The 24,811-nt window shown below is 40.2% G+C and overlaps 1 protein-coding gene across 3 annotated transcripts in view; it reads left to right on the top strand.

Annotated features, from left to right (window-relative positions):
• Window positions 1–24,347, top strand: part of myom1a (myomesin 1a (skelemin)) — a 28,623-nt gene extending 4,276 nt beyond the window's left edge. For 2 of the 3 annotated variants that reach the window (XM_026149455.2, XM_026149457.2), the window contains 36 exons: window positions 1,308–1,448; window positions 1,561–1,747; window positions 1,847–2,004; window positions 2,223–2,315; window positions 2,452–2,540; window positions 5,172–5,216; window positions 5,513–5,674; window positions 5,771–5,932; window positions 6,378–6,519; window positions 6,727–6,926; window positions 7,029–7,085; window positions 8,721–8,845; window positions 11,434–11,617; window positions 11,786–11,960; window positions 13,076–13,197; window positions 14,612–14,808; window positions 14,924–15,050; window positions 15,604–15,788; window positions 15,928–16,042; window positions 16,277–16,433; window positions 16,644–16,750; window positions 16,858–16,902; window positions 17,161–17,297; window positions 17,411–17,555; window positions 17,949–18,008; window positions 18,094–18,161; window positions 18,265–18,390; window positions 19,003–19,083; window positions 19,371–19,458; window positions 19,583–19,621; window positions 19,846–19,951; window positions 22,043–22,206; window positions 22,335–22,371; window positions 22,606–22,628; window positions 22,896–22,951; window positions 23,126–24,347. In XM_026149455.2, the coding sequence (XP_026005240.2) occupies window positions 1,308–1,448; window positions 1,561–1,747; window positions 1,847–2,004; window positions 2,223–2,315; window positions 2,452–2,540; window positions 5,172–5,216; window positions 5,513–5,674; window positions 5,771–5,932; window positions 6,378–6,519; window positions 6,727–6,926; window positions 7,029–7,085; window positions 8,721–8,845; window positions 11,434–11,617; window positions 11,786–11,960; window positions 13,076–13,197; window positions 14,612–14,808; window positions 14,924–15,050; window positions 15,604–15,788; window positions 15,928–16,042; window positions 16,277–16,433; window positions 16,644–16,750; window positions 16,858–16,902; window positions 17,161–17,297; window positions 17,411–17,555; window positions 17,949–18,008; window positions 18,094–18,161; window positions 18,265–18,390; window positions 19,003–19,083; window positions 19,371–19,458; window positions 19,583–19,621; window positions 19,846–19,951; window positions 22,043–22,206; window positions 22,335–22,371; window positions 22,606–22,628; window positions 22,896–22,951; window positions 23,126–23,395 (4,375 nt within the window). In that variant the 3' untranslated portion in view covers window positions 23,396–24,347. The remainder of the gene's footprint in view (window positions 1–1,307; window positions 1,449–1,560; window positions 1,748–1,846; window positions 2,005–2,222; window positions 2,316–2,451; window positions 2,541–5,171; window positions 5,217–5,512; window positions 5,675–5,770; window positions 5,933–6,377; window positions 6,520–6,726; window positions 6,927–7,028; window positions 7,086–8,720; window positions 8,846–11,433; window positions 11,618–11,785; window positions 11,961–13,075; window positions 13,198–14,611; window positions 14,809–14,923; window positions 15,051–15,603; window positions 15,789–15,927; window positions 16,043–16,276; window positions 16,434–16,643; window positions 16,751–16,857; window positions 16,903–17,160; window positions 17,298–17,410; window positions 17,556–17,948; window positions 18,009–18,093; window positions 18,162–18,264; window positions 18,391–19,002; window positions 19,084–19,370; window positions 19,459–19,582; window positions 19,622–19,845; window positions 19,952–22,042; window positions 22,207–22,334; window positions 22,372–22,605; window positions 22,629–22,895; window positions 22,952–23,125) is intronic. The other variant, XM_026149456.2, reaches the window with a different exon arrangement.
• Window positions 24,348–24,811: the final 464 nt, after the last annotated feature.

The raw sequence follows: 24,811 nt of genomic DNA, 5'->3' as shown, positions 1-24,811 counted from the left end.
ACTTTCTAAATGAGGTCAAGGAAAGAATTTCAGCTGTAGTGAAGGGCTGCCAGTTATATTCCTGGACAGCCAAGCTATTTTTGAAGATGCGACATGAGCTTGTTGCCTATAAGCCAACTGTAAAGACATTGTAAAGAAGTGATGATATTGTAGCTGGTTGCAGGCTGGCTTTCACAGTAGTCTGATAGGTATTAACTCGTGGGCCAGTAGTACAGGATAGCTGTTGTTGATTTTAAGCATCTGTGTCTTGTTTATTTACTAAAAAAAATAAATCAATTTGTACTTTACTGATTCTGATTTTCAGACTGACATTCTGTAGCTTGTCAGTCGGAAAAGAAGTGCTCTTTTTCAGCCATCAAACTTTATTACCTTTGACTTTGTTTCACACTGAAGCAGGCATCCTCTCAGCTCACCTGGTGAGTCAGCAATAGAAATAACGTCCTGACATTACAGCATCTTTTGTGAGACTCCATCTGTCTGTCTCTGCTGTGCATTGAGCACCTTCCACAGATTGTGTTCTGCTTCACCAGTACATAACAGACTTCATCAAAGCCACGCGTTCCTGCTTCCTTTTCATGCCAAATGGATAGACTAGCGCTGACTTGGCAGAGATCATGAGTGAGAGTGAGGCTTTAAAACAAGTCTTATGTACAGCAGTCCCAGTTCCATTAAAAACAAAGCCTTCTGACAATAGTGAGGACTAAGAGGCTAATGAAACAGACTGTAAATGGGTCAGGATCTTAGGGAGCGGACCGGAATACATCTTCCTCTCTGAGTAACTGGACTATAGCACCAGCTGAATATGTCTTTATGTAACCACCATATTTATTTAAATGTTTAGTTTTGAGTGAAACATCAGAAACATCAAAAACAAGCACAATATCGCCCTTCTGTCTTTGTCAAAATCCTGGTGTGTTTCTATTGTAATGTGATTCTTAATATTTTCCACCAAGAATATTTTTGCATTGGTTGTAACTGGGTAAAGAAAACTTTATAAAAGTTTGTGTGATTGGAAGAAAAGACTGAGAACCACATTTACTATTATTGTTTGTTTGTTCCAAGAAAACAAACGGATGCAGAAGTCTGATTCTGGCTCAGGTTGTTTCTCTGGCACTCAGCTAACTGGCATTTTATTTCTTCTGAAGATGAAAATTTTTTTTTTCTTTGAAAAAAGCCAAGGAATCTTCCACAATCACTCAGCACATCATTATTTAATAAAATAATAATAATAAAAAAAAATAATCATGCAATTTATTTGGAGCTACACTGTTGCTTTAGTAAGATCAATTATGCCTTTTACCTCTTAGCAAGAAGATCTCTGTGAAGACAGAGAAGGGGCAGGAGGTGGTTAAACTGAGCCCACTACCCAAGAGAGCCAAACGCACCTACCTGGCAATGGACAAGGACAAAGAAGTTATCGGCTATGTTATTCCGGTGTTTAGAGCCAAGTGAGTATGCAATCTGAGTTTGTGGATATTTCTTAGCAAGTAATCAGTATAATTTCTGAGATTCATAGTGTCCTCTCTGTTCTCACATCTTGGTTGGTTTGTATCGTTCTAGTCATGATGTAGTTCGGGGCTTAATGGAGGCCCAGGAGGAGGAGGTCACAGAGGAGGGCATCAACTATGTGGCCATGAGGAACCTGTTTGTCAGGGAGGCCAGGGAGGCCATGGAGGTGAAAGTGGAGAAGAAAACCAGGTCAAAGCATGTCAGGGAATCTGCTGAACGCCTGGAAATGAGCAGGACGGTAAATCCTTTCCATAGTTTTGTGAATGCAAAGGTTTAACCATTTTCACATGACCCATACAGGCGTTGATGGGCTTCATATCACACACTCCCGCTACAGATGGAGGAATGGTCGGAGTTCCGTAAGAAAATGAACCCAGACAGCCTGACACACCACCCAGAGTTCATTGTCAAGCCCCGTGGACAGACTGTTTGGGAGGGCAAGGATGTCAAGTTGCACTGCACCGTGGCTGGATGGCCCAAACCCAGGATTGCCTGGTACGTTCCAGGTTTATAAGTTCCCTTCTTCTCTGAGTCACAAAAAAAGAGGCTGATGAAAACAGTCTGTCATGCGTGTGTCATAGAGAAGTTTCCATCCAACACGTCAGTCGAGTTTATTTTCCACAGTTGCCACATAAACACCTACATGCACCATGGCAATTAAAAACTCTGAAGACAAGAGTAAAAATAAACATTGGTTTTCTGCTGCTTTTAAGGTATAAAAACAACGTCCTCATCGATGCCAAAGCCCACTCCGAGAAGTACACAGCTGAGAGCAATTACAACATGCACTCTCTGGAGATCAAGAAGTAGGTAATCATTCAGCTGACCTCTGAATTAACAGCACACACCCAAGATAAACGGTATTAGTGTTTGTTTGTTTTTTGCAGCGCTGAATCTATTCATGCCGTTAATAGTTAATCGTGATAACCATTTTGTTTCCAGCTGTGATTTCTTCGACACTGCTAAGTATCATATCTCTGCCCTCAATGTGAAAGGGGAAGCTTCTGCTGTGGCCTCTGTGGTTGTGAAAAGTAGGTAACTCGTTTAATGTTCTTTTCCACATGTCCCTCTCTGCAGCAGCTCTAGTCGATTTCAGTTAGCGGTCAAAGTTCAAAGTAGAGGTTTAAAACTCAGCAGTGTCCTACAGTTGTGCCCTGAGTATGTTTCAGGAGACAAATCCCTCCAACTCGCGGACCACAGGAAGGTCTTAAAGCTCATTCACGAGCGTCAAAGGGGCATTTCACCCCTCTGGCCTGTAGGTCTATTTTTTCATCTGTACTCTTGTGTTGAGTTGCCAGTTTTGGTAGCTTTCCGCCAAAAAGATGTCTGCCTTCTCCTGAGTGTAAAGATAGTAGCCAACACTTTTGGAAGAGCCAAAAATTACATTTGAATTCAGCAGCAGTTTTGTTTCCCAGTAGTCTGCTGCTCAAAATCTACAAACCTCGTTAGGGGAAGTTTTAAACGGCCGCTATTTTCTTTTTACCAAACTACACTTGCCAACCGTGTCACTGAAAAATGAAGTGCACATTTACCCGTGAGAGGAAACATAAATGTTGTCCCTCTTCATCTGAGCTGTAATGTTAATTAGCTGCACACCTCTTTTGTTGAGCAGATATTGACAGGATGACGGCTCTCGCTGTGGTTCACTAGAGACCCAAAGCTTAAGAAATGGCTCTGTAACCCTTTCCAGAGAGACAGATGTCAGTGATGTTTTAAAAAGAGCATGTTTATTTTCTTTTATATATATATATATATATATATATATATATATATATATATATATATATATATATATATATATATATATATATATACACAGTGGGGCAAAAAAGTATTTAGTCAGCCACCGATTGTGCAAGTTCCCCCACTTAAAATGATGACAGAGGTCAGTAATTTGCACCAGAGGTACACTTCAACTGTGAGAGACAGAATGTGAAAAAAAAATCCATGAATCCACATGGTAGGATTTGTAAAGAATTTATTCGTAAATTAGGGTGGAAAATAAGTATTTGGTCACCTCAAACAAGGAAAATCTCTGGCTCTCACAGACCTGTAACGTCTTCTGTAAGAAGCTTTTCTGTCCCCCACTCGTTACCTGTATGAATGGCACCTGTTTGAACTCATCATCTGTATAAAAGACACCTGTCCACAGCCTCAAACAGTCAGACTCCAAACTCCGCCATGGCCAAGACCAAAGAGCTTTCGAAGGACACCAGGAAAAGTATTGTAGACCTGCACCAGACTGGGAAGAGTGAATCTACAATAGGCAAGCAGCTTGGTGTGAAAAAATCAACTGTGGGAGCAATCATCAGAAAATGGAAGACATACAAGACCACTGATAGTCTCCCTCGATCTGGGGCTCCACGCAAGATCTCATCCCGTGGGGTCAAAATGATCATGAGAACGGTGAGCAAAGATCCCAGAACCACACGGGGGGACCTGGTGAATGACCTGCAGAGAGCTGGGACCAAAGTAACAAAGGTCACCATCAGTAACACACTACAACGGCAGGGAATCAAATCCCGCAGTGCCAGACGTGTTCCGCTGCTGAAGCCAGTGCATGTCCAGGCCCGTCTGAAGTTTGCCAGAGAGCACATGGATGATACAGCAGAGGATTGGGAGAATGTCATGTGGTCAGATGAAACCAAAGTAGAACTTTTTGGTATAAACTCAACTCGTCGTGTTTGGAGGAAGAAGAATACTGAGTTGCATCCCAAGAACACCATACCTACTGTGAAGCATGGGGGTGGAAACATCATGCTATGGGGCTGTTTTTCTGCCAAGGGGACAGGACGACTGATCCGTGTTAAGGACAGAATGAATGGGGCCATGTATCGTGAGATTTTGAGCCAAAACCTCCTTCCATCAGTGAGAACTTTGAAGATGAAATGAGGCTGGGTCTTCCAACATGACAATGATCCAAAACACACCGCCCGGGCAACAAAGGAGTGGCTCCGTAAGAAGCATTTTAAAGTCCTGGAGTGGCCTAGCCATTCTCCAGACCTCAACCCCATAGAAAATCTGTGGCGGGAGTTTTGCTCGGCCGTGTTGCTCGGCAACAGCCCCAAAACATCACTGCTCTCGAGAAGATCTGCATGGAGGAATGGGCCAAAATACCAGCTACTGTGTGTGCAAACCTGGTAAAGACCTATAGTAAACGTTTGACCTCTGTTATTGCCAACAAAGGTTATGTTACAAAGTATTGAGTTGTATTTTTGTTATTGACCAAATACTTATTTTCCACCCTGATTTACGAATAAATTCTTTACAAATCCTACCATGTGAATTCATGGATTTTTTTTTCACATTCTGTCTCTCACCGTTGAAGTGTACCTCTGGTGCAAATTACTGACCTCTGTCATCATTTTAGGTGGGGGAACTTGCACAATCGGTGGCTGACTAAATACTTTTTTGCCCCACTGTGTGTGTGTGTGTGTGTGTGTGTGTGTATGTATGTGTGTATGTATGTGTGTATGTATGTGTGTGTGTGTGTGTGTGTGAGGTTATCTATGTCTAATGTTAAAATGTATTTGATGATCTGAAACAAATACTTTTCACGTATAATATAAATTATATCTATCTGATTCTATAGTTCCAGAGGTCAGAGGTCAACATCCCTTTTATAGGTTTTAATAACTTTGTTGTATAATATTTCCCCATAGGGTTCCAAGAGGGTGTTGAACCAGGCCCACTCGATCCTAAACCACGTGAGATCACTTTATATATTATAAACAAACATTCTTTTTTAAATTATATAAAGTAAAGTAGCTCTAACCACACATTTCTGTTCACTATCAGTTTTATTTGAGCTTTTTTAAGAATTGTTTTTATTAGAGATGGTAAATTTAGCTATTTTGGATTAAAGTCAACATCAGTATATTTTCAAATAAGCGTTAGTGGAGTTCAAAAAGAAAATTGCGAGGAGGTTGAATATTGGACTATTGAATAAAAATGTCTGCTGGGTGTGACCCTTTAATGCTGAGATCCTTTTCTGTGTCTGTAGATGGTTTTAGCCCTGAGCATGGTGTTACCTTTGAAACCACCATTATTGACAAATTTGAAGTGGCTTTTGGCTCTGAAGGGGAGACGTTGAGCCTCGGCTGCACTGTCATCATTTATCCCACTGTGAAAAAATACCAGCCTGAAGTCGTGTGGTACAGAAACTGTAAGTGAAAGAATAAAATGGAAATTGTGTGTTATTGTCTTTCTGAGTATTAAGGTATCAAACCCCACTTCTTTTGGTAATCTCCTGTCTCATCAGCTGTCCCATTAAAGCCCTCTAAGTGGGTGCACACTCACTGGTCTGGGGAACGTGCCGTACTCACTCTTGTCCACCTTAACAAAGAAGATGAGGGCATGTACACCCTGCGCGTCAACACCAAATCTGGCTATGATACCTATGCTGCCTACGTGTTTGTCAGAGGTAAAGGGCTTAAAATCCTCATCTAAAGGTTACTTTTTTGCAAAAGAAGTTACTTTTAGTTTTGTTTTAAACCAAACTGTTGCAAGTGTTATGTTCAAACTGCTGCATCATGTCATAGATGCGGTGGGGAGGTGCTAAGTTCTGCTGTGTCTTTAAGTGAGGTGTTTGGTTCCCTCTGAGAATTTTTATATCTATATATATTTATATCTGTGTGAGAAAACCAGCTCCAGAGACTGTTTTCTGGAAATCCAGCATAAAGATTAAAAATATAGGGATTTAGTGATATAAATGTATCTTAGTTGCAGTCCTGCCACTCATACTGTAAACAAGTAGGTCAGAAAATGGAAACTGGATATGTAATAGAGATCAGCTTGTTTTAAAAACAGCACCACTCACAAGTAACTCAAGTAACACAAGTAACTGTGTGTGTGTCTCACTATGCCAGATGCCGATGTAGAGGTTGAGGGGGTACCCGTAGCCCCCCTGGATGTGCGCTGTCATGATGCCAACAAGGACTATGTTGTGGTAACCTGGAAGCAGCCAGCGGTGGAAGGCAGCAGCTCCATCCTGGGGTACTACATCGACAGGTGAGTCAGCCTCCTCTCTTATGGTTTACATCATTTTGCTACCATTTTATATGAAATTGTAAAAAACAAGAATAGTCCGCTTTCATGGGGGGCATATGATACTGTGTACAGCATATGCAGTGAAACTGGTTTAATTTTGGATGTTTCTGTGTTGGAAATCCAAGTTAACACCTGGTTTACAGCATTCACTAATCTAAATGTTTCCAGGTGTGAGGTGGGCACCCATCACTGGGCTCGGTGTAATGAAGTCCCAGTCAAGTACGCTCGCTTCCCTGTCACAGGACTGGTGGAGGGGCGGTCTTACGTGTTTAGGGTGCGTGCCGTAAACAAGGCCGGAGTCAGCCATCCATCCCGCGTCTCTGAGGCCGTGGTAGCCATGGATCCCTCTGACAGAGCACGCCTCAGAGGTGAGACACAGACACATCACCTGCTGACACACTTCAGCCATGTAAACGAATTAACCTTCTTTTTTTAAAATTTAAATCTATTTAATTCATTTTTCCAAACAGCTGGACCCTCAGCTCCTTGGACTGGAATGATCAAGTTCACAGAGGAGGATCCGACAGGTACGGCACCTTTTTGCTGTCTAGTTTCAGAGAATTTTAATTTTAGTTGTCTTTACAAAAAGGTTTTAAAAAGCTATTGAACCTCAATATCTTTCTCATTTTGGCCAAACAGGTCTAATATATGAACCGAAGTCCTCTTATGTGCCCCAGATAGACATATACCCAGTATAATAAATGCTCTTGGTCCTCTTTCAACGTTTGTAAAACCATCTGTCAGGAACTTGGGGATTATCCTTGATCCTGCTCTTACGTTAGATAGTCATGTTAAATCTCTTGTTCGGTCTTGCTTTTATCATTTAAGAAATATTTCTAAATTGAGCTCTATTATATCCTATACCGAACTGGAGATTGTTACTCATGCTTTTATCTCTTCACGACTGGACTATTGCAATTCCCTGTTTACTTGTTTAAATAAAGGTTCTTTGGAGCGTCTGCAGATCGTTCAGAATGCTGCAGCAAGACTTTTGACGAAAGCTTCTAAATTTTCACATATAACACCGTTGCTCATGCAGTTACATTGGCTTCCTGTTGAATTTAGAGTCCAGTTTAAGATTTTGGTTTTAACTTTCAAGGCTCTTCAACAACAAGCACCACCATATATCATTGAACTTTTACAGCCCTATGCCCCTAGTAGGTCTCTGAGGTCGAGTAGTCAGGGCCTACTTGTCATTCAGTATACGAGACTGAAAACTAGGGGTGATAGAGCTTTTGCTACTGTGGCCGCCAGACTGTGGAATTCTCTTCCTCAGGACTTACGATCCGCTGATTCATTGATTACTTTTAAAAAACAGCTAAAAACACATCTTTTTAAAACTGCCTTTTGCTAACTTTGTTTGTATTTTGTCTTTTTAATCTGTTATATCTTGTAAAGCACTTTGTGATCTCTATCTAGAAATGTGCTATATAAATAAAATTTTACTTACTTACTTACTTGACCATCCCACTCAGCTGCTTGCACATCTCTTAGGTTTACAGTACAGTAACAGTCAAGCAACTCTCCTACTCTGATTTTAGACATTTTCTCATATGGCTCAAACACGTATGAGATGTGGGCTCCCTTTCTTTGATTTTAACCGCTATAGCCATCACACGGCTTCCTGAGTGATGCCTGTCTCATTAATCAAGGGGAACTGTAAGCTATTTTTCATTAATGTTTAAGGGGGTTGAATGTGCTATTTTTAATCAGAAATTCAAACTTCACAAAAAATTCAGAGTTGTCAAAATCAGGAATTTGCATGTGTCTGATTATGAAAACTACCACCCCAGTCTTTGTAATAGGTTAGGTTGGGATATGGTATTTGTGGTATTGGTTTATTATTGTCTCAGTTCTTTTCCCCATTTTTTTTAAACAGTTGCTTCATTCCTGTAAATTTCAGACTCATTACTGTAGGAATAAACAACCTCATACATCCAATCAGTCAAATATCAGCATCAGATATCTGGTCAGTCTTATAACTTTAGACTATGTTTAATACATGAAAAGCTTATATAGTAAAATACTGTTTGTACTGAGAGAACAGTCTGCATAGATCATGTGGTTTTGCTATTAGCGTTTTGGTGTCAGTACAGTCACTTCAGCACTTACCTAGTTGCAGTTGTCGTGTCTAAATGATGAGTATCTTCTTGCCTCTTCAGTCGGTGTAGTCCCAGGAGAACCAACTGATGTTGTGGTTACTGAGGCAACTAAAAGTTATGTGGTACTTGCCTGGAAGCCTCCAGCCCAGAGGGGTCATGAAGGAGTCATGTATTACATTGAGAAGGTGAGAAAAACATTCAAAACTGTCCCATAGAAATATATATGTGTGTGTGTGTATATGTATGTATGTGTGTGTGTGTATATGTGTATATATATATATATATATATATATATATATATATATATATATATATATATATATATATATATATTAGGGGTGCAACGATACACAAAATTCACGGTTCGGTTCGATACTTTGGTGTCACGGTTCGATATTTTTTCGATACAAAAAAATGTTCATGCCTTTTTAATTTGTCATTTATTAAAATTATAAATATATATTTTAACTCAAAAGTACAGTTTTTAAATTTAACCCTAACCCTTGTGCGTGTTTTTTATTTTGACAGCGAATGCGCACCTGCGGACCACTTATGTGCAGCCCTGGTTATTTAGCTCGTCATATTGCAGCCACAGAAATAATTTTGTCCATGAAACCATAAAGCTGCACTTTCTTTTTGCCTTATAGTCTGATTTGTCATAACTTTTCCGTTTTGTGGTAAGCTTTTCTTTGGCTGTCACTTCTTCACCCTGACCTGTCTTATTTGGCTCAGCAGAACTAAAATATATATCTGTCTGTGAAGGTTCTCAGTCATCCAGGTCATCGTAGTCAAATATAAATCCTGCTGCTTTTACACACGCACTCACATAAGCTCAGCGATTCTCTGCGCGATCAACCTCTCACATGTTTAAGCTGCGGGAGATTTCACTTGTCATGTTTGCATAGTAAGCTAACGATTAATAAGACGATGTCAGAGGAATTGGTGCACAAATTATCATCACTCACAGATCAGTACTGTCGCTCTCTATGCACAGTTCGCGCGATTGCAAAGTGAAAGCAAAAAAACAAGCGCAAATTCAAACGCGATTTCAATATGTCACATATTGACAGTGGCTCACCGATGCCAATGACATAATAACCCAGCTACATTTCCGAAAGAATGCAAAAGCATTGACATATATTTTTCCTTCCTACAATAGCCCGACGGGCAGGGCAGAGATAGATTTTGGTACCCCGACTGAAAAAATTGCTAGCCCCGGGACGTTGGGCTAGCGATATTGCGAGCCCTGTATCTGATTGAGGAATCACTCATCTTTGGAAAAGAGAGTTTATTACAGAGAAATGGCTCTTTCCATAATAAAAGCTATACTATCCGCTTCTTCTGGGCTATATTCTCAGCAGCATATTAAACAGCTGTCTAAATGACTCGGCTAAAGTTAGTAGCATGCTTGCTTGTTTTTTTTCTGCTTCCACTTGTCTTTGCACTAGGTCGATGTCGGTGTAAATGTGCACTCATATTCGTTGTGTTCCCACTAGTGCTTTCAGGTTAATCTCGTTGAAATGACCTTAACGCCACAACACGGCAAATCTCCGTTAACGAGCTACCGCCGATCGCCCCGTGCATGGGGCTAGACGGCCAACACGTTAACGAGCTAACTGCGCTAACACACTAGTTCCCACCTATGTATTTATTCTTATTGTATTCTAATTTTTGCCTCATAACTTTTGCACTGTCCACTTCCTGCTGTGACAAAACAAATTTCCCACGTGTGGGACTAATAAAGGTTATCTTATCTTATCTTATGTAATTGAGCATTGCGTGGCACATCCAACATACTGTTTTACTTTAGTCCATGACTCGCTTACCTTCAGGGTCATACGTCACATGAAAACCAAAATAATTCCAAACGCCAGATCTGAATGAGAGTGGGGGAGGTCCATGTTGTAAGGAGAGCTTAACTTCTGTCTCGCTAGCTTGCCCTGCGCTCTTCCTTCTGACGATGCTGTCTGTGAGCGCTCAGTGGATCTGCGTTCGACTACTCCGCCTAGGCTGCACTGTCGACCCTAGGCGGAGTAGTCGAACGCAGAGTCACTGAGCGCTCAACACAGACAGCATTGTCAGAAGGAAAGTTGATAAAAGAAATTACAAATGTTGTATTGTTCGATACATATGCGTACCGAACCGAAAGCACTGTATCGAACGGTTCAATATCGATACGAATATCGTTGCACCCCTAATATATATATATATATATATATATATATATATATATATATATATGAGTCAAACTACTGGACTGATGAGAAGAATCAGTTATATCGTTTGTTATATTTAAAATCATTATGGCAAATAAAACAAAGTTTCTAATCACTTAGCTAAGTCTTAACTCTTCTCCTTTGACGCTCTTAAACTATTTACTGCTGATAGCTACAACAATTTAACTTGTAAATGTGAGGGGTCAACATATTTTGCAGAGACAATGCAAAATGAAAGCTCCACAGTAAATACACCAGTGTAAAAATGCTCGTTTCTAATTGATTTCCTTTGGTCATACAGTGCATTATGCAAAACAAACAATAATGCAAAAGAAAACTGAAAACAAAATGATGTTTATATTTTACTTGAATTCCCCATAATTTGTCTCTAAACAAATACAATGACAAAGACCTACAGACTTATTATTAGAATAGTGATATGTGAAAGCAAGCATATGGGGACATTATATAAATAATCATACCTCACCTGTTTCATATAGTCAAATTTCATATCTGTTTCAGTCTCTAACATTTCTCTGGTTCTTTGTCAACTGCAGCGTATTTCTGGCACTGACACCTGGCAGAGGGTGAACACTGGTATGCCAGTCAAATCTCCTCGCTTTGCCCTGTTTGACCTGGCGGAGGGTAAATCTTACAGCTTCCGTGTACGCTGCTGCAACTCTGCCGGCGTGGGTGAAGCCTCTGAATCCACAGGAGAAGTCATAGTTGGAGATAAACTGGGTGAGCTGGCAAACCAAGTGTGTCAAAACTAATGCTGCATATAAAAAGACCTGCTCAGGACTGAATAATAGTAGCTCTAAAATCACAATGTCACTGGTTTATTTTACAGTCTGCTGCAGCGCCTTTCTGCATTATAGGATGTTCTGTGTTTTCCTTTTCCTCTAACAGACCTGCCATCAGCTCCAGGCAACCCGGTTGCCACCAGGAACACTGACACATCTGTGGTGGTTTCCTGGGGGGCCTCCAAGGATGTGCAACACTTGGTGGGCTACTATATTGAATGCAGTGTGGTGGGCACAGATGTCTGGATGCCTTGCAACAATAAGCCTGTTAGGCAGACCAGGTGGGCAGGTTTAAAGGTGCAATTAATGCATGCTCTAAGACATGGAGGATACTGATTTTTCCATGTAAATATGTCATCTTTTTATGTCTTGTTTATAATACTTCCACAGGAATTAAGAGGATAAGTAGCAGTCAAGTGCTGCTAATAAAATGCACTTGATTAACTGAACATGAGAAAGTGTAACCACCTCTATAAAAGCAGATGTTTTGCCAGTTTACTGATCTGAAGCATTCAGGTGTGTGTTAAGACAACGCTACAATCTTTCCAGGAGTGGATATCCAGCACAATCACTCCAGAGCTACATCTCAAACCCTACATGTCTAAGTTTCCATATTAAACGTTAAAGTTCATGACAGTATCACTAGAAAAAGGATGAGCAAGTATGGCTTGTTTGAAAGGGTTGCAAGCCTCTTCTCTCCAAAAAGAACATGGCAGCATGGCTTAGATGTATTGCATCTGAACAAACCACAAGACTCCTTTGGACAAAAACAATCTCCTTTGGACTGATGAACCTAAGTGGAGACGTTTGACCATAAATGCAGAGCTCCACATCTCTAGAAAACCAAGCACATGGTGCCAGAATAAACTAATTATCCCAACTCTTAATATGTTGGAGGTTTAATGATTTAGGTTGGATTTGTACCCACAGACCTGAGCACCTTGCAGTCACTGAGTTAAAGCTTGGCTGAAATTGAGTCATGCAACAGGATGATCAGTGGTAAACAAAGAATCAAGGTGTTGCAATGGCCCAGTTAAAGTCCAGACCTCAACCTGAGTGAAGTGATGTGGCAGGACCTTCAGAGAGCTGTTTATCATCATCATCGTCATCATAGTAGTAATAACAATAAAATATAAATAAAAGAAATAGTAAAAAAAAGGTCAGTTACCCACTGAGGTCAAAGGCCAGCAAATAAAAATAGGTTTTTAATCTGGATTTAGCAAGAAGGTCCTGACTTCGAGTTTGTTATTGTTTTGTTTTGTTTAAAAAAAAAAAAAAAAAAAAAGCAATGTAACTTGAATGGCTTAAAGTATTTTGTATCAAAATCAACCTTTTGTGATATTACAAAAGATCCCACCTATTGATTAATACTAATGAATCTCTTTTTTCTGTTTAGGTTTGTGTGTCATGGCCTGATTACTGGTGCAAACTACGTGTTTAAAGTGAAGGCAGTAAATGCTGCTGGATACAGCCAGAGCTCCCCCAATTCTGACGCTGTAGTTGTACAGGCTGCCATCTGTAAGTGTCATAATTCTTTCTCATTGTTCACTTTGCCCGCAGTATTCAGTTCTTTTCCCCCTTTGTCCCCCCTTATCCACGTATAGTCTTTCACCACTCCTAACTCAAAATCCTCTTTATGTTTTTTTATTTACTTGCTGAGATTTTATTCTCATACAATTAATCTACCAGATATTTGCCTGTAAATCTCATGTGTTAATGAGTTATGTCTTGATGCCTGTTTAATAAGAAAATCCCAGAAAGTTGATTCTGTCCATTGGAACGCAACATTTTCAGTGGGAAAAACATTTCATCACTTATCCAAATGACTCAGCTGACTGCAGGTTTCCCCTACATTATAAGCAGTACATTTAAGTTTAAGTGTTAGTCCTCATAGGGAAATAGTTCCTCTGCATTTAACCCATTCACCCAGTGAAGCAGTGGGCAGCTACCAGTGCAGCGCCCGGGGAGCAGTGTGTAGGGACGGTACCTTGCTCAGGGGTACCTCAGGGTAGCCGTTCAGTGGAGTCGAACCCCCGACCTTCCGATCATGGGGCCACCACTCTACCTACTGAGCTATCCCTGCCCATTTGCAATATGACCAAAACTAGCACTGTTACCTGAAAACAATAAGCTCAGTTTCATGATCTGCTATGACCATTACTCAGTGGCCATGAGTACTGTACAAAGAGACTCTTGTACTCTCGGGGGAAACCTGCAGTCAGCTGAGACTGAAGAAGTCCCTTGGATGAGTTATTAAAGGTTATGAATTATATGTTTATAAAAGTGCAGTTGATAACTTGCATGTGCCTGCATGACAGTCTCATTGCTACCACTATATTTGGAAACTTTCCCATCCTTTAACTTTTGTATTTACATATTTTTTTGTGGCTTGGTTAAACCAGTCAGGTCATGTTTTACAATGTTTCTAATTCGTGTGAAGGGTTTGAGGGTTTAAGCATGTAAGTTTAATTTTGCTTGAGTTCTGCTGTTTGATAACTCTTTAGGGGTGCCTGTTAGTGCCTGGCCAAGATGAAGACTAAACTATTGTGTTCTTAAAGAGCATGATCTTAATGAGTTCTGGCTTTGAAGAATTTCTTAGTGTGAAAGTTTCACAGCTGCTTGCGTTTAGTGTAAGTATTTCTTTTTCCATTATTGTGATACTAAATAACAAATGTGTGTTTCTTGTGTGTGTAATGCAGCTGCATGTATGATGTTCATCTGTACCGTCGCAGCTAACATGATATTTTAACACTGATTACCACTAACACCTGTATGATACTTGGCTAATGCTAGTCTGTATGAAATTGTGTGCAATTATTAATTTTCCATGTAATAATTTGGGTTTTAATATTTCAGTGTTAACTGTTTTGACTCGCTTACTCACATTTTTTCTCACAATTAAAACTGACCGGCCTGTTTACTCTCATCACAGCCGTACCTGGTAAGCCCACCGGTGTGACCCTGCAGGAGGCCTTCAAGGACTACATGGTCCTGGGCTGGAACGCGCCTGCTAACAACGGAGGAGCTGACATCAGGGGCTATTTTGTGGACTACAGAACCGTAAAGGGAGGCGTTGCTGGAAAATGGCATGAAATGAACCACCAGGCACTGACTACAACTTCCTATAAAGTAAGTTTCAAGTTCCTTCAGCCTCACATTCATAAAACATAAAATGTTATCACTGCATGTAATGAAGCTGGCAGGCACTTTTTAGTCTCTAACTATTTGCATTTGTTTCTTTTAGGCGGAGAACCTGAAGGAGAGGCTCTTTTATCAGTTTCAAGTCCGAGCAGTGAACATGGCTGGTGTGAGTAAACCCTCTCTGCCCAGTGCACCTCTGGAGTGCAAAGAATGGACCATTACTGTCCCAGGTATCACTGACCACATGTTCACCGAAACACAGAAAATTGAGCTGGTAGATATTAGTAACAGAGGGGTTAAACCAATAACTGACTATCCACTGAAAGGAAAAACTTATGTAAGGGGGTTACTAAAAGTTAAAGCATTTTTAATCAGTGACCTGACCAAGAATAATATGGAAATGATAACTAATAATCACACACTGTCACACACTACAATTAAGTGAAAAAACATCCATATCATATGCTACCAGATATCTAGGACAAAATATTTATATTTTCTGGGTAACTTCAGCGTACTTTTAAGAGCAGCCACACTGATTAAAAGTGCTATTCTCTTTATCTAGCAGAAATGCTTATCTGGTATGATTTTTTTTTTAGTTGTGCTATGTCCAATGTTTTACAAGACAGAGACTGATGCAAAATTGCTTAGACAACAGTCAGTTAAATCACTTTATATTGCTTTCAGTTCTCAGCATTATAATTTGGTGCTAAGCCAGGTTTTTGTCTATATAATTAGACCTTAGCCCCTGATATTAATTATTTAAACACTTTTATCTTTAAGGTGTTCCTGTTGGTCTTCATGTACTGGAGGTCCGTGACACCTCTGTGGTGGTCCTGTGGGAGCCACCGGTGTTTGATGGTCGCTCGCCTGTCAATGGCTACTACTTGGACGTCAAGGAGGCCTCTGCTGGTGAGGAATGCTGGAAAGGTGTTCATGAAAAGGTCAACAAGATGAAATACATGAAGGTGAGGAAGATGCATATAATTCAGTTTGAATAAAATTGGTTCATTAATATCTTAATGTCAAATACGACGTGTGAAATACTGGTTTTAATAGTTGGTGGTTGGACTCTTTCTTACCCCTGCCTGTTATGTGCTAAATCAGGTGACTGGACTGAAGGGTGGCGCATCCTATGTGTTCCACGTGCGTGCTCAAAATCTTGCTGGAGTTGGAAAGCCCTCTGCAGTCTTAGGTCCAATCCTGGCCCAGACTCGCCCTGGTGAGTGAGACTGTTATGTAACTGATGCAGTCAGTCACAGAGTGTTCCTATCCAGTCTTAAAAAAATGTGGAAAATTTGTCCTCACACATGACTTGACATTCTTTTGCAGTTCTACACTGATGGCCAGGCTTTTTATTTTGATGATTTACTCTTTTAATGACTAAAATTCTGAGTTTGAGGACTGAAAATACTAATATCGGGGATCCTCTCACCATTTAATATCTCTCCCTTAGGCACCAAAGAGATTTACGTGGATGTTGATGATGACGGTGTGATTTCCATGGTCTTTGAGTGCTCTGAGATGATGGAGGGCTCTGAGTTTGTTTGGTCCAAGAACTACAAAGAGATCACAGACACCTCTCGTCTGACTATTATCAGTGAACGGGGAAAGTAAGTACACATTATGTACCACTAATGAATAGAATAGAATAGAATAGAATAGAATAGAATAGAATAGAATAATCCTTTAATTGTCCCACAAGGGGAAATGTTCACTACCACCATTTTCCCCCAGCATTAGAATCCATGTCACCAGATGATATCAGCTAAAAAGAGAAAAAATGTCCCCACTCTCCTCCCTTGCTGTGTCATCATCTGCAGATCCAGAGCTATCTTCAATAGTCCCTCTCTGGAGGATCTGGGTACCTTCTCCTGTGTAGTCACCAACACTGACGGCATTTCCTCCAGCTACACGCTCACTGAGGAGGGTGAGACGCCCTTTGAAGGCTGTCTCAGATTACATGGTGCAGTACTTCTGTCGGTTTACAGAGGTCATGACATTCATCCATTTTGTTGTTCTTTTCTTAATTGACAGGTCTCAAGCGTCTTCTGGACATCAGCCATGATCACAAGTTCCCTGGTGAATATTGGGACAAAGCACAGATGTTACCAAGACCAGAATTTCAGTTTTATTTAGTAATAAATGTAGATGTTGGTTTAAATATGGTTTGAAAATGACTTCTTTTCTCAAACAAATGCAGCCTACAAGCCTGTTTTTAACTCTGTTATTGCTGATACCCACTGTGACTTTATGCCCTACATCTATACCTACATGCAATAATCCTAAAGAAAATAGAAGTTGTTCTGCAAGAGCTTTAATAAATCTGGTGCTCTCTAGTTATTCCCTTTAAGAACGAAATGGCTATGGAGCTGCTCGAGAAGGGTCGCGTGCGATTCTGGACTCAGGTGGAGAAATGCACTTCTGACTGCCAAGTGGAGTATGTCTTCAACGATGTTATCATTTCTCAGGGAAAGGTTAGGAATAATGCTGCAATAATAATGCCGACACCTCCCCCCCCCAGTTTTAAATTGAACGTAACCTTACTGCTGATGGATCAGAGGTTTTCTGTTTGCCTCACTGTTTTCAGAAATACATAATGAACTTCGACAAGTCCAGCGGTATTATCGAAATGTTCATGGACTCTTTGGAAGTCACAGATGAGGGGACGTTCACCTTTAACCTGGTGGATGGCAAAGCTAAGGGTACAACCAGTCTGGTGCTAATTGGAGATGGTAAGCAGCTTTAATGGCTAATACAGTTTTGACTTCCATTTTGATATAATAATAACTTGGATTAGCCTAACTTATAACTTTAAGGACTGACAAAATGGCATAAAAGTACTGAGCAGTTAAGACGAAGTCAAGAGAACAGCATGAAAATGAAGGCTGTAAAAATACACAATGCAAATGTCAGTGTAAATATAGACTTCTCCCAGTCTGCTAGGTGTATCGCCAGTGCTGCAGTTTAATTATGTATCCATTGAGGGGCAGCAGAAGGCAACGTTTACTTACAGTTGTCCCTTTTCATTTTGTTATGGCACGCATTTTCTAATACACTTGTGAGTGAATGAAGTGAAAAATAAGGGTTTAATCTGTTTTTTAGCATTTACGTTTCTCTTTGTCCAGAATTCAGGGAGCTTCAAAAGAAGTCAGAATTTGCGAGGGCAGAATGGGTCAGGAAACAAGGTAAGAAATCTCACGCCTCTTCAAGTAAGCCTAATGATAATTAAACAAATAATTTTTTTTGTGTAATCATTCCATTTATTTTCAGGTCCTCACTTTGTCGAGTACCTTGACTTCAGTGTTACCCCTGAATGTGATGTACTGCTGAAATGCAAGGTAATAGAAACGAATGTGAATAATTACAGCGCTGTTGATATTTCTTCAGAGGTGGAGCACATAGGTAAAGCGACTCCTTCCTGTCTCTCTCTTTGTTTCATAGATTGGAAATGTCAGACCAGAGACTGAGATCACTTGGTCTAAGGACTGCATTGAGATTGCAGAGGATGATGAGGATGCTAAGAAAATCGAGAGGCAGGACGGCGAGCTGACCTTTAATATCGGAAAGGTCAGCCATTAGATGGAGGCCGTATGTTGCGAGGAGTTGTGAGCTTATGAGTAAAGAGCTATCAGGAGTGCTGATGCAGCTCTGCTTCCATTGTACAGCCTTACCAGCTGCTGCGCTGTCTACCAGCCCTCTCTGACACATACATTCATAAATGATGAAACACTATGGAAAATATTCACCTTCCCAGGTTGTAGTAGAGTGCTGGAGTCAGCACATTAGCGTGTTCCCTGTGGGGATCTGAATAGATGCAGTGGGTACCGAAACTGCTACAATTAATGCTTTCTCTGAATTTTCATACTTGGAGACTCGGCGATCGTATTTATACCCACGTAATTCCATTGTACATGTCATGCGCTTTTAACTCATTCATTTCATTCTAACAATAATCAATATAACTTCTCTGGCAACCTTACATGCACAAAAAAGAAAAGAAAAAAACTCTTTTTGATAGAATTTTGATCTGGTTTGACGCTAAGGGCCCAGTGCCAGGGAAGCTACATTGATATTTCATTGAGACTGTGTAAGCATTACTCATTAGAAGAGGGTCGGTGTCATTGCATGAGCTCCTGTCAGCTGCATTTGCAATAACTGGCTTATCTGTCTAATTCACAGTGGGTTATTAAGCAAGAGAAACAGAAAGAAAAAAAGAGAAAACCACCTGCAGAGGACGTTCCCCCGCCACCAAGACCTAAAGTCTGGACATAATCTTTCTGCCATAAGTTGATACCTGATTTCTCCATGTGTCCTCCTTGTCTTCCCATATCCATGTTTTTCTCTGTCCTTTCCATGTTTTCCCTTTAACGCCTGCAGCATCACGGGCGGGAGAAAAGCTTGCCTTTTCGGTTTACTTGGTCCCTGTCTGGCTATTTGACTGTCTTTTATCTGTCCCAAAAATAATATTGCACTCCCCTCACTTTGAGGTTAAGGGGATTTCATTATTGCTTCAAGGATACTTATGTGACTTTTAATTTGAATCTTAGATCTCCAAGCACGACGCGGGTGTTTACGAGGTCTTCCTGAGGGATGAGAGAGGCAAAGATAAGAGCACCTTCAGTCTGACAGATGCAGGTAGTCTCCCTCAGAAATTTTAGGAGCTGAAAATCAAGTGGAAAAGTGGAAATGAGTGCTGCGGAAAAGCAAAAGTAATATCAGCGAATGTGACATTAATTGCTGTCGTCATGCTTTTCCCCAGGATACCAAGCTGTAATGAATGAGCTGTTCAGGGTTATTGGTGAGTCATTAAAATTCACACTTACCAGGCAGTAATGAAGCACAACACATAGACCACGCACTAAAGAGGCCCACAGAAAGAAGCAGAATGTGCCTATTCAAAGTATTTTTCCTGAGAACGAACAATTAACATCTAAATATTTCATGCTTTACTGCATACCATTATCCGATATTAGCTCCAAGAGATGCAAATAAGTGCCTGTCTTTGCTCTTTTCTCCCTACAGCTAACTCTTCCAGCGAAATCAAAGTTCTCAGTACCGAGCATGGCATCGTCCTCTACTCCACGGTCACATATTACCATGAGGACCTGCGTGTTGGTTGGCTCCACAAGTATGTGAAATTGTCCTGGTTTGCAATCTTTTATTTTATTTTAAGACTCATTCACTTATAAAATACACAAAGCAATACTATCATGAAGCTACATTTAAAATCAAATGCAGCTGATAACAGTCTTTGACCTTGACTCTCAGAGGTGTCCAATTAGATTGATGTCATACTGTTATCGACACTGTGCAAAATTATCTGACCAGCATTGTAAAATGTTGCTTATAACCATACAGTCTGTACATGAAATTATGAGGTAAACCTCTTAGTGCGTGATAAATGCATGTGTAAATGATTCAAGTTCATTCTAAGGAGCTTGGAAAGAAAAGCGTCTGGACTTCTTTAAGTTGCTTGAAGACGTTTCACCTCTCATCCATCATTCAAGTTAATTCAAAAAACAACATTTTTATCTGCAGAATTTTTGCTAATCACTTTTACATAAAGACAAAATAAGTCATTAAAAAATAGGCAAAACTACCTCAAAACATAAACACAATTTGAAACAGACAACAGATGTTTGAACTGATTTTTTTTGTATCGGAAGGATCTGTGCGGTAAAGTCTCTTTGTGGGCAGAACTGAAAAAGTGGTTTTGCATATAAAACCTCAAGCTAAATGTTCTCACCATCACCATCTTGGCGCAGACTGGATTCAAACCCAGGACCTTCTTGCTGTGAGGTGCCAATACTAACTACTGTGCTGCCCTTCAGGCTTAAGTGGAACTGTACAGTACAACTGTCCTTTTGTAGCCACCAGGGTTGCCCCCTGGTGGCTATTAAAAAGAATGGATATTAAAAGCACTTCCACAGTTGGCTTTGCTTTTCCGACCCAGCAGCTACATCTATCTTTTATACTGTCCATAATCCTCACTGGGGGAAGTGATGCGGAAGAAGCTGCAAGACAGCCATAACAAGACCTGGCTGAATTCTCTAAATCCTTAGGAAAGGTGCTCTAGGGCTTCCTTCATTAATTCCTTTTGTGTGAGATACTGTGGAGAATCCTGCATGAAAGGAAAGAAGATAAAGCTGTCTCACAGTCAGCTGCATGTTTTTTCTTTTATTAGAGGCTTAAGGACAGCCAAGCTGCTGATAGTGAGGAGATGTATTTCCACATCTGAAAATTGTTGTAGTTACAATTTTCCGATTGTAACTACAACAATCTGAAACGTTGTGAGATTAGAATTTGAGAATTGGATGACTGCTGTAAAATGGGTTCACCTGTTGTACTTGATGTTAGTTGATATTAATTGTATGCTTATCTGCAACTCGTGAACTATTATTTCTCCCCCAGAACAAAGTCGAGTTTTCGTAACAAATGTAACCACACCGACCAGTCAAATAAGCACTGCAAGTACCACTTTATTGACACCGTGTCACGTTTCAGAAATGTTCATTTTATTTAAATATTGTTTCAATTAAAATCTGTAAAGTTTGGTTAACATAGTCTCCATGCCACAGTTAGCTAAGCCAATTACATTTAGCGTAATATTTATTCATAATTTCAGCTATTTCAACTAATTTCTCTGTATTACCTATTGCTTTTAGAATTAACATGAATCTAGCCATCCATATATATCTCTTCCAGCATTCATCTACATATTGTAACAGTTAAATTAATTGCTTTCATGAAATTCTTTAACACTTCTCTGCTTTTTTGTACTGTAGTTGTCATTACTACTTGTGTAAAGTATCACAATAGTAGTCATGGTACTGTTTTTTGTATAAGACCTTCAAAGCTGGTCTGTGCACTATGGCAACACTTTTTGCATATCTGAGACCTGCAGTACACAACATGAGGTAATATTGTGCCATTTGAAAATCAAATTGAAAATGAAACAGTAAAAAAAATGGCTAAAACCATCAGCTCTCTTGTTGATGTTCATGATTATATATGTATAGATGGGGATAAAATCTTGCCACATGTGACATTTAAATAACAAAACAAAACAGGGATTATTATGCAAGATTGAAGTGTCTGCTGCAAGTATTGCTCCGTACTTGAGTCATATTCCTTGGTGTACTGGATTGTATACATTTTCATTTCAATAAATTAGGAGTCAGGCATTGTTTGATGTCTGTGTTCTTGATTCCTTCACCAGAGACGGCAAAATTGCTGCTTCAGAGAGAGTTAAGTCCGGAGTCACAGGAGACCAGCTTTGGCTTAAGATCAATGAGCCTACTGAGAAGGACAAGGGCAAATACAGCATGGACATCTTTGATGGCAAGGACGGTGTAAAGAGAGCCTTTGATCTGACTGGCCAGGGTGGGTAAAAGTTTTAAAGTCAAAAGGAGCAAGACGCTTCAGGCGCAGAAAGAACCACATCCTGTTAACTTTGTCTATCTTTTGTGCTTATGTAACTAAATTATGATTGGTGATTTGTCCTGGTGCAGCATGGGAAGAGGCATTTGAAGAATTCCAAAGGCTCAAGTAAGTAAACAAACTCATCTGACTCCATCCTTCTTTTGTGTAATTCAGCTTTTCTGTCTGAAGAGGATGTTTACAGAAATAAAGAGCAGCAACCATCACAAACTCAAAATAGACATGAGGGCTGTTTTGGATGCACTCAAAATACATTTGCCGGTAGTGAACATACTTAGAAATAACTACGATACCATTTTAGAAAGCTTCTGACAATGTCTGTGTCCTTCCTTCCTCCCTTAGAGCTGCAGCAATCGCTGAGAGAAGTAAGTGCCTATTTATTCTCTGGTTTCTCCCGAGGGACACCACTCTATGAAATTATGTAGCATCTTTTGGGATATCGCTTAAATTTTAACTTGGATATAGCGTGGTTAAAGGATAGATCTCCTCTGTAGCTGAAATATGAAAGTGAACAAAGGAAATTTCCAGCTAAAACACACTTCACTACACCACTGAAAAATGCAGCATTGGTGAGTATAATGCTCACGAGCTCTCCTTGATGTTTGACACTTGCACCTGTATTTCCTGTTTAGACCGTGCTCGTGTTGTTGGAGGCTTGCCAGATGTGGTTGCAATCCAAGAGGGCAAGGTAAATAAACAATTTTTCACTCTATTCATGAAGAGTGTCACTCTCTTATTCTTTCTGTTCTCTCTTAGTTTGTGTTATTCTATGAGTGTGTCTTACCTCTAAAATCTGATAAGCTCTCTTGTTGCATATGTGTGACACCCATCAATCCCCTGCCAACTTATATTTACTCGTTAGTCCCTGAACCTAACTGGCAACGTTTGGGGCGAGCCTGTACCTGAGGTGTCCTGGACGAAGAACGAAAAGGTGCTGGTATCTGACGACCACTACAAACTCAAGTTTGAGCACAACAAGTTCGCCAGTATCACAATCGCCGCCGTCTCCACGGCTGACTCTGGCAAATACGCCCTTGTGGTGAAGAACAAGTATGGCACAGAGGCCGGCGAGTTCACCGTCAGCGTGTACAACCCAGAGGAAGAGGAGAGCAAGGAGGAGAAGAAAGACTAAAGGATGACACAGCGTAATGACACAAGGAAGATTAACAACAGGGCAGTCTCCAAAGTATTTTACCCCGGCATGTGCCGGTGCAACACAGCAAATAAATAAATAAATCATGAATTTAAAAAAAACAATCATGGGTTAAAGAGTTTCGGGCATTTCTTATTAAGGATAGGGTTATGAATGTGAAACAGAATAACTGTTTGCTTGCAGTTTGTGCTTGATGTGTCATGTTTGGGGGATATTTGACTTGACAATTTTATTTTGAAAACAGCTTGAAGACCTCCAAAAGCAAAACACTCTATTCTGATCATTTAAAGTTTTACATTTAAGTAATTTTAGGCATTTCAGACCACATCACTTTGGGTTTTCCCCACTGTAAACAAAAAAAAAGGAAAATATTATGTCATTAACTTTATACCAGCTATTGCAATCAACTTATAAAGTGATATGATGGCTAAAACTGTGTGTGTATGTTATGTCTGTACAGCTTGCGAGCTACAAGTCAGTGATCACATCTGTTTGTAGGAGAGGTGGAGCTGAAAAGCACTGATGCCATGTAAACAAGTACACAGCAATCAGAACAGGTTCATCTGATGTGTCTAACACACTGTACGAACGCAAAGGAGTACAGGCAGAACTGGAAAACTTGGAATCACTTCTGAACACCACACACTATGAAGAAATTCCGTTGAACTGGGGTGGGGGTAGTGGGTGGGAATGTTGTTTTTCAGGTAAAATATAAAGAAAACCCCCATGTGATAAACACTCATGTACCATGTGGCCTGAGGCTGAATACAGTATCTATGTTTGTGTCTCTTCAAGGCACTCTTGCAATAAAACTGCACCTGCTTGTAGAGAGGGTTGCCTTTGTTCTCCATAATCTCCCGTCTTCAGCTCATTGATTAACAGAAATGCCCTCAGTATAATTAATAATAAATAAAGATTTTAAAAAAAAAAAGGGTTTGAAAGATTGATGATGGTCAAATGAAAAGAACCTGTTGTCATTGTGTGTAACCCAGTTCCTGAAAGCTATAACTGTTTGCCAAATACTAATTAAAATTTGGCTGCTGATAGTGTGTCTGTTCCCGTACATCAGTCACTTTGGTTGGCAACCAGAAAAGTTTTTCAAGTACTATGTGGTTTCTAAAAACATTAGAGATGTTAATTAAGTGCACTTACACATATTATTTTCCTGTTCTTCTAATCTGAAAAGTGAACGTCAAGAGTGAAATAGACTTGTGTTTAACAAAGCAAAAAAAACCAAACCCCAAAACATCTTAATATCCTGCCTTAATTCAAGCATTTGTAAGTGGCCGTGCCTCGCAATCATTCCAGTGATGGAGCACAGTGTTGGCAAATCCACATCTCAGCTATTCAAGTGCATGTAACCTGTCACACACTGTGAACAGCTGAAGAGGACCC

Source organism: Astatotilapia calliptera, chromosome 18 (assembly GCF_964374335.1).
Source record: "Astatotilapia calliptera chromosome 18, fAstCal68.1, whole genome shotgun sequence".
Taxonomy (NCBI): domain Eukaryota; kingdom Metazoa; phylum Chordata; class Actinopteri; order Cichliformes; family Cichlidae; genus Astatotilapia; species Astatotilapia calliptera.
Note: the sequence above shows the minus strand (reverse complement) of the source record. Positions and strands in the feature narration are given on the sequence as shown.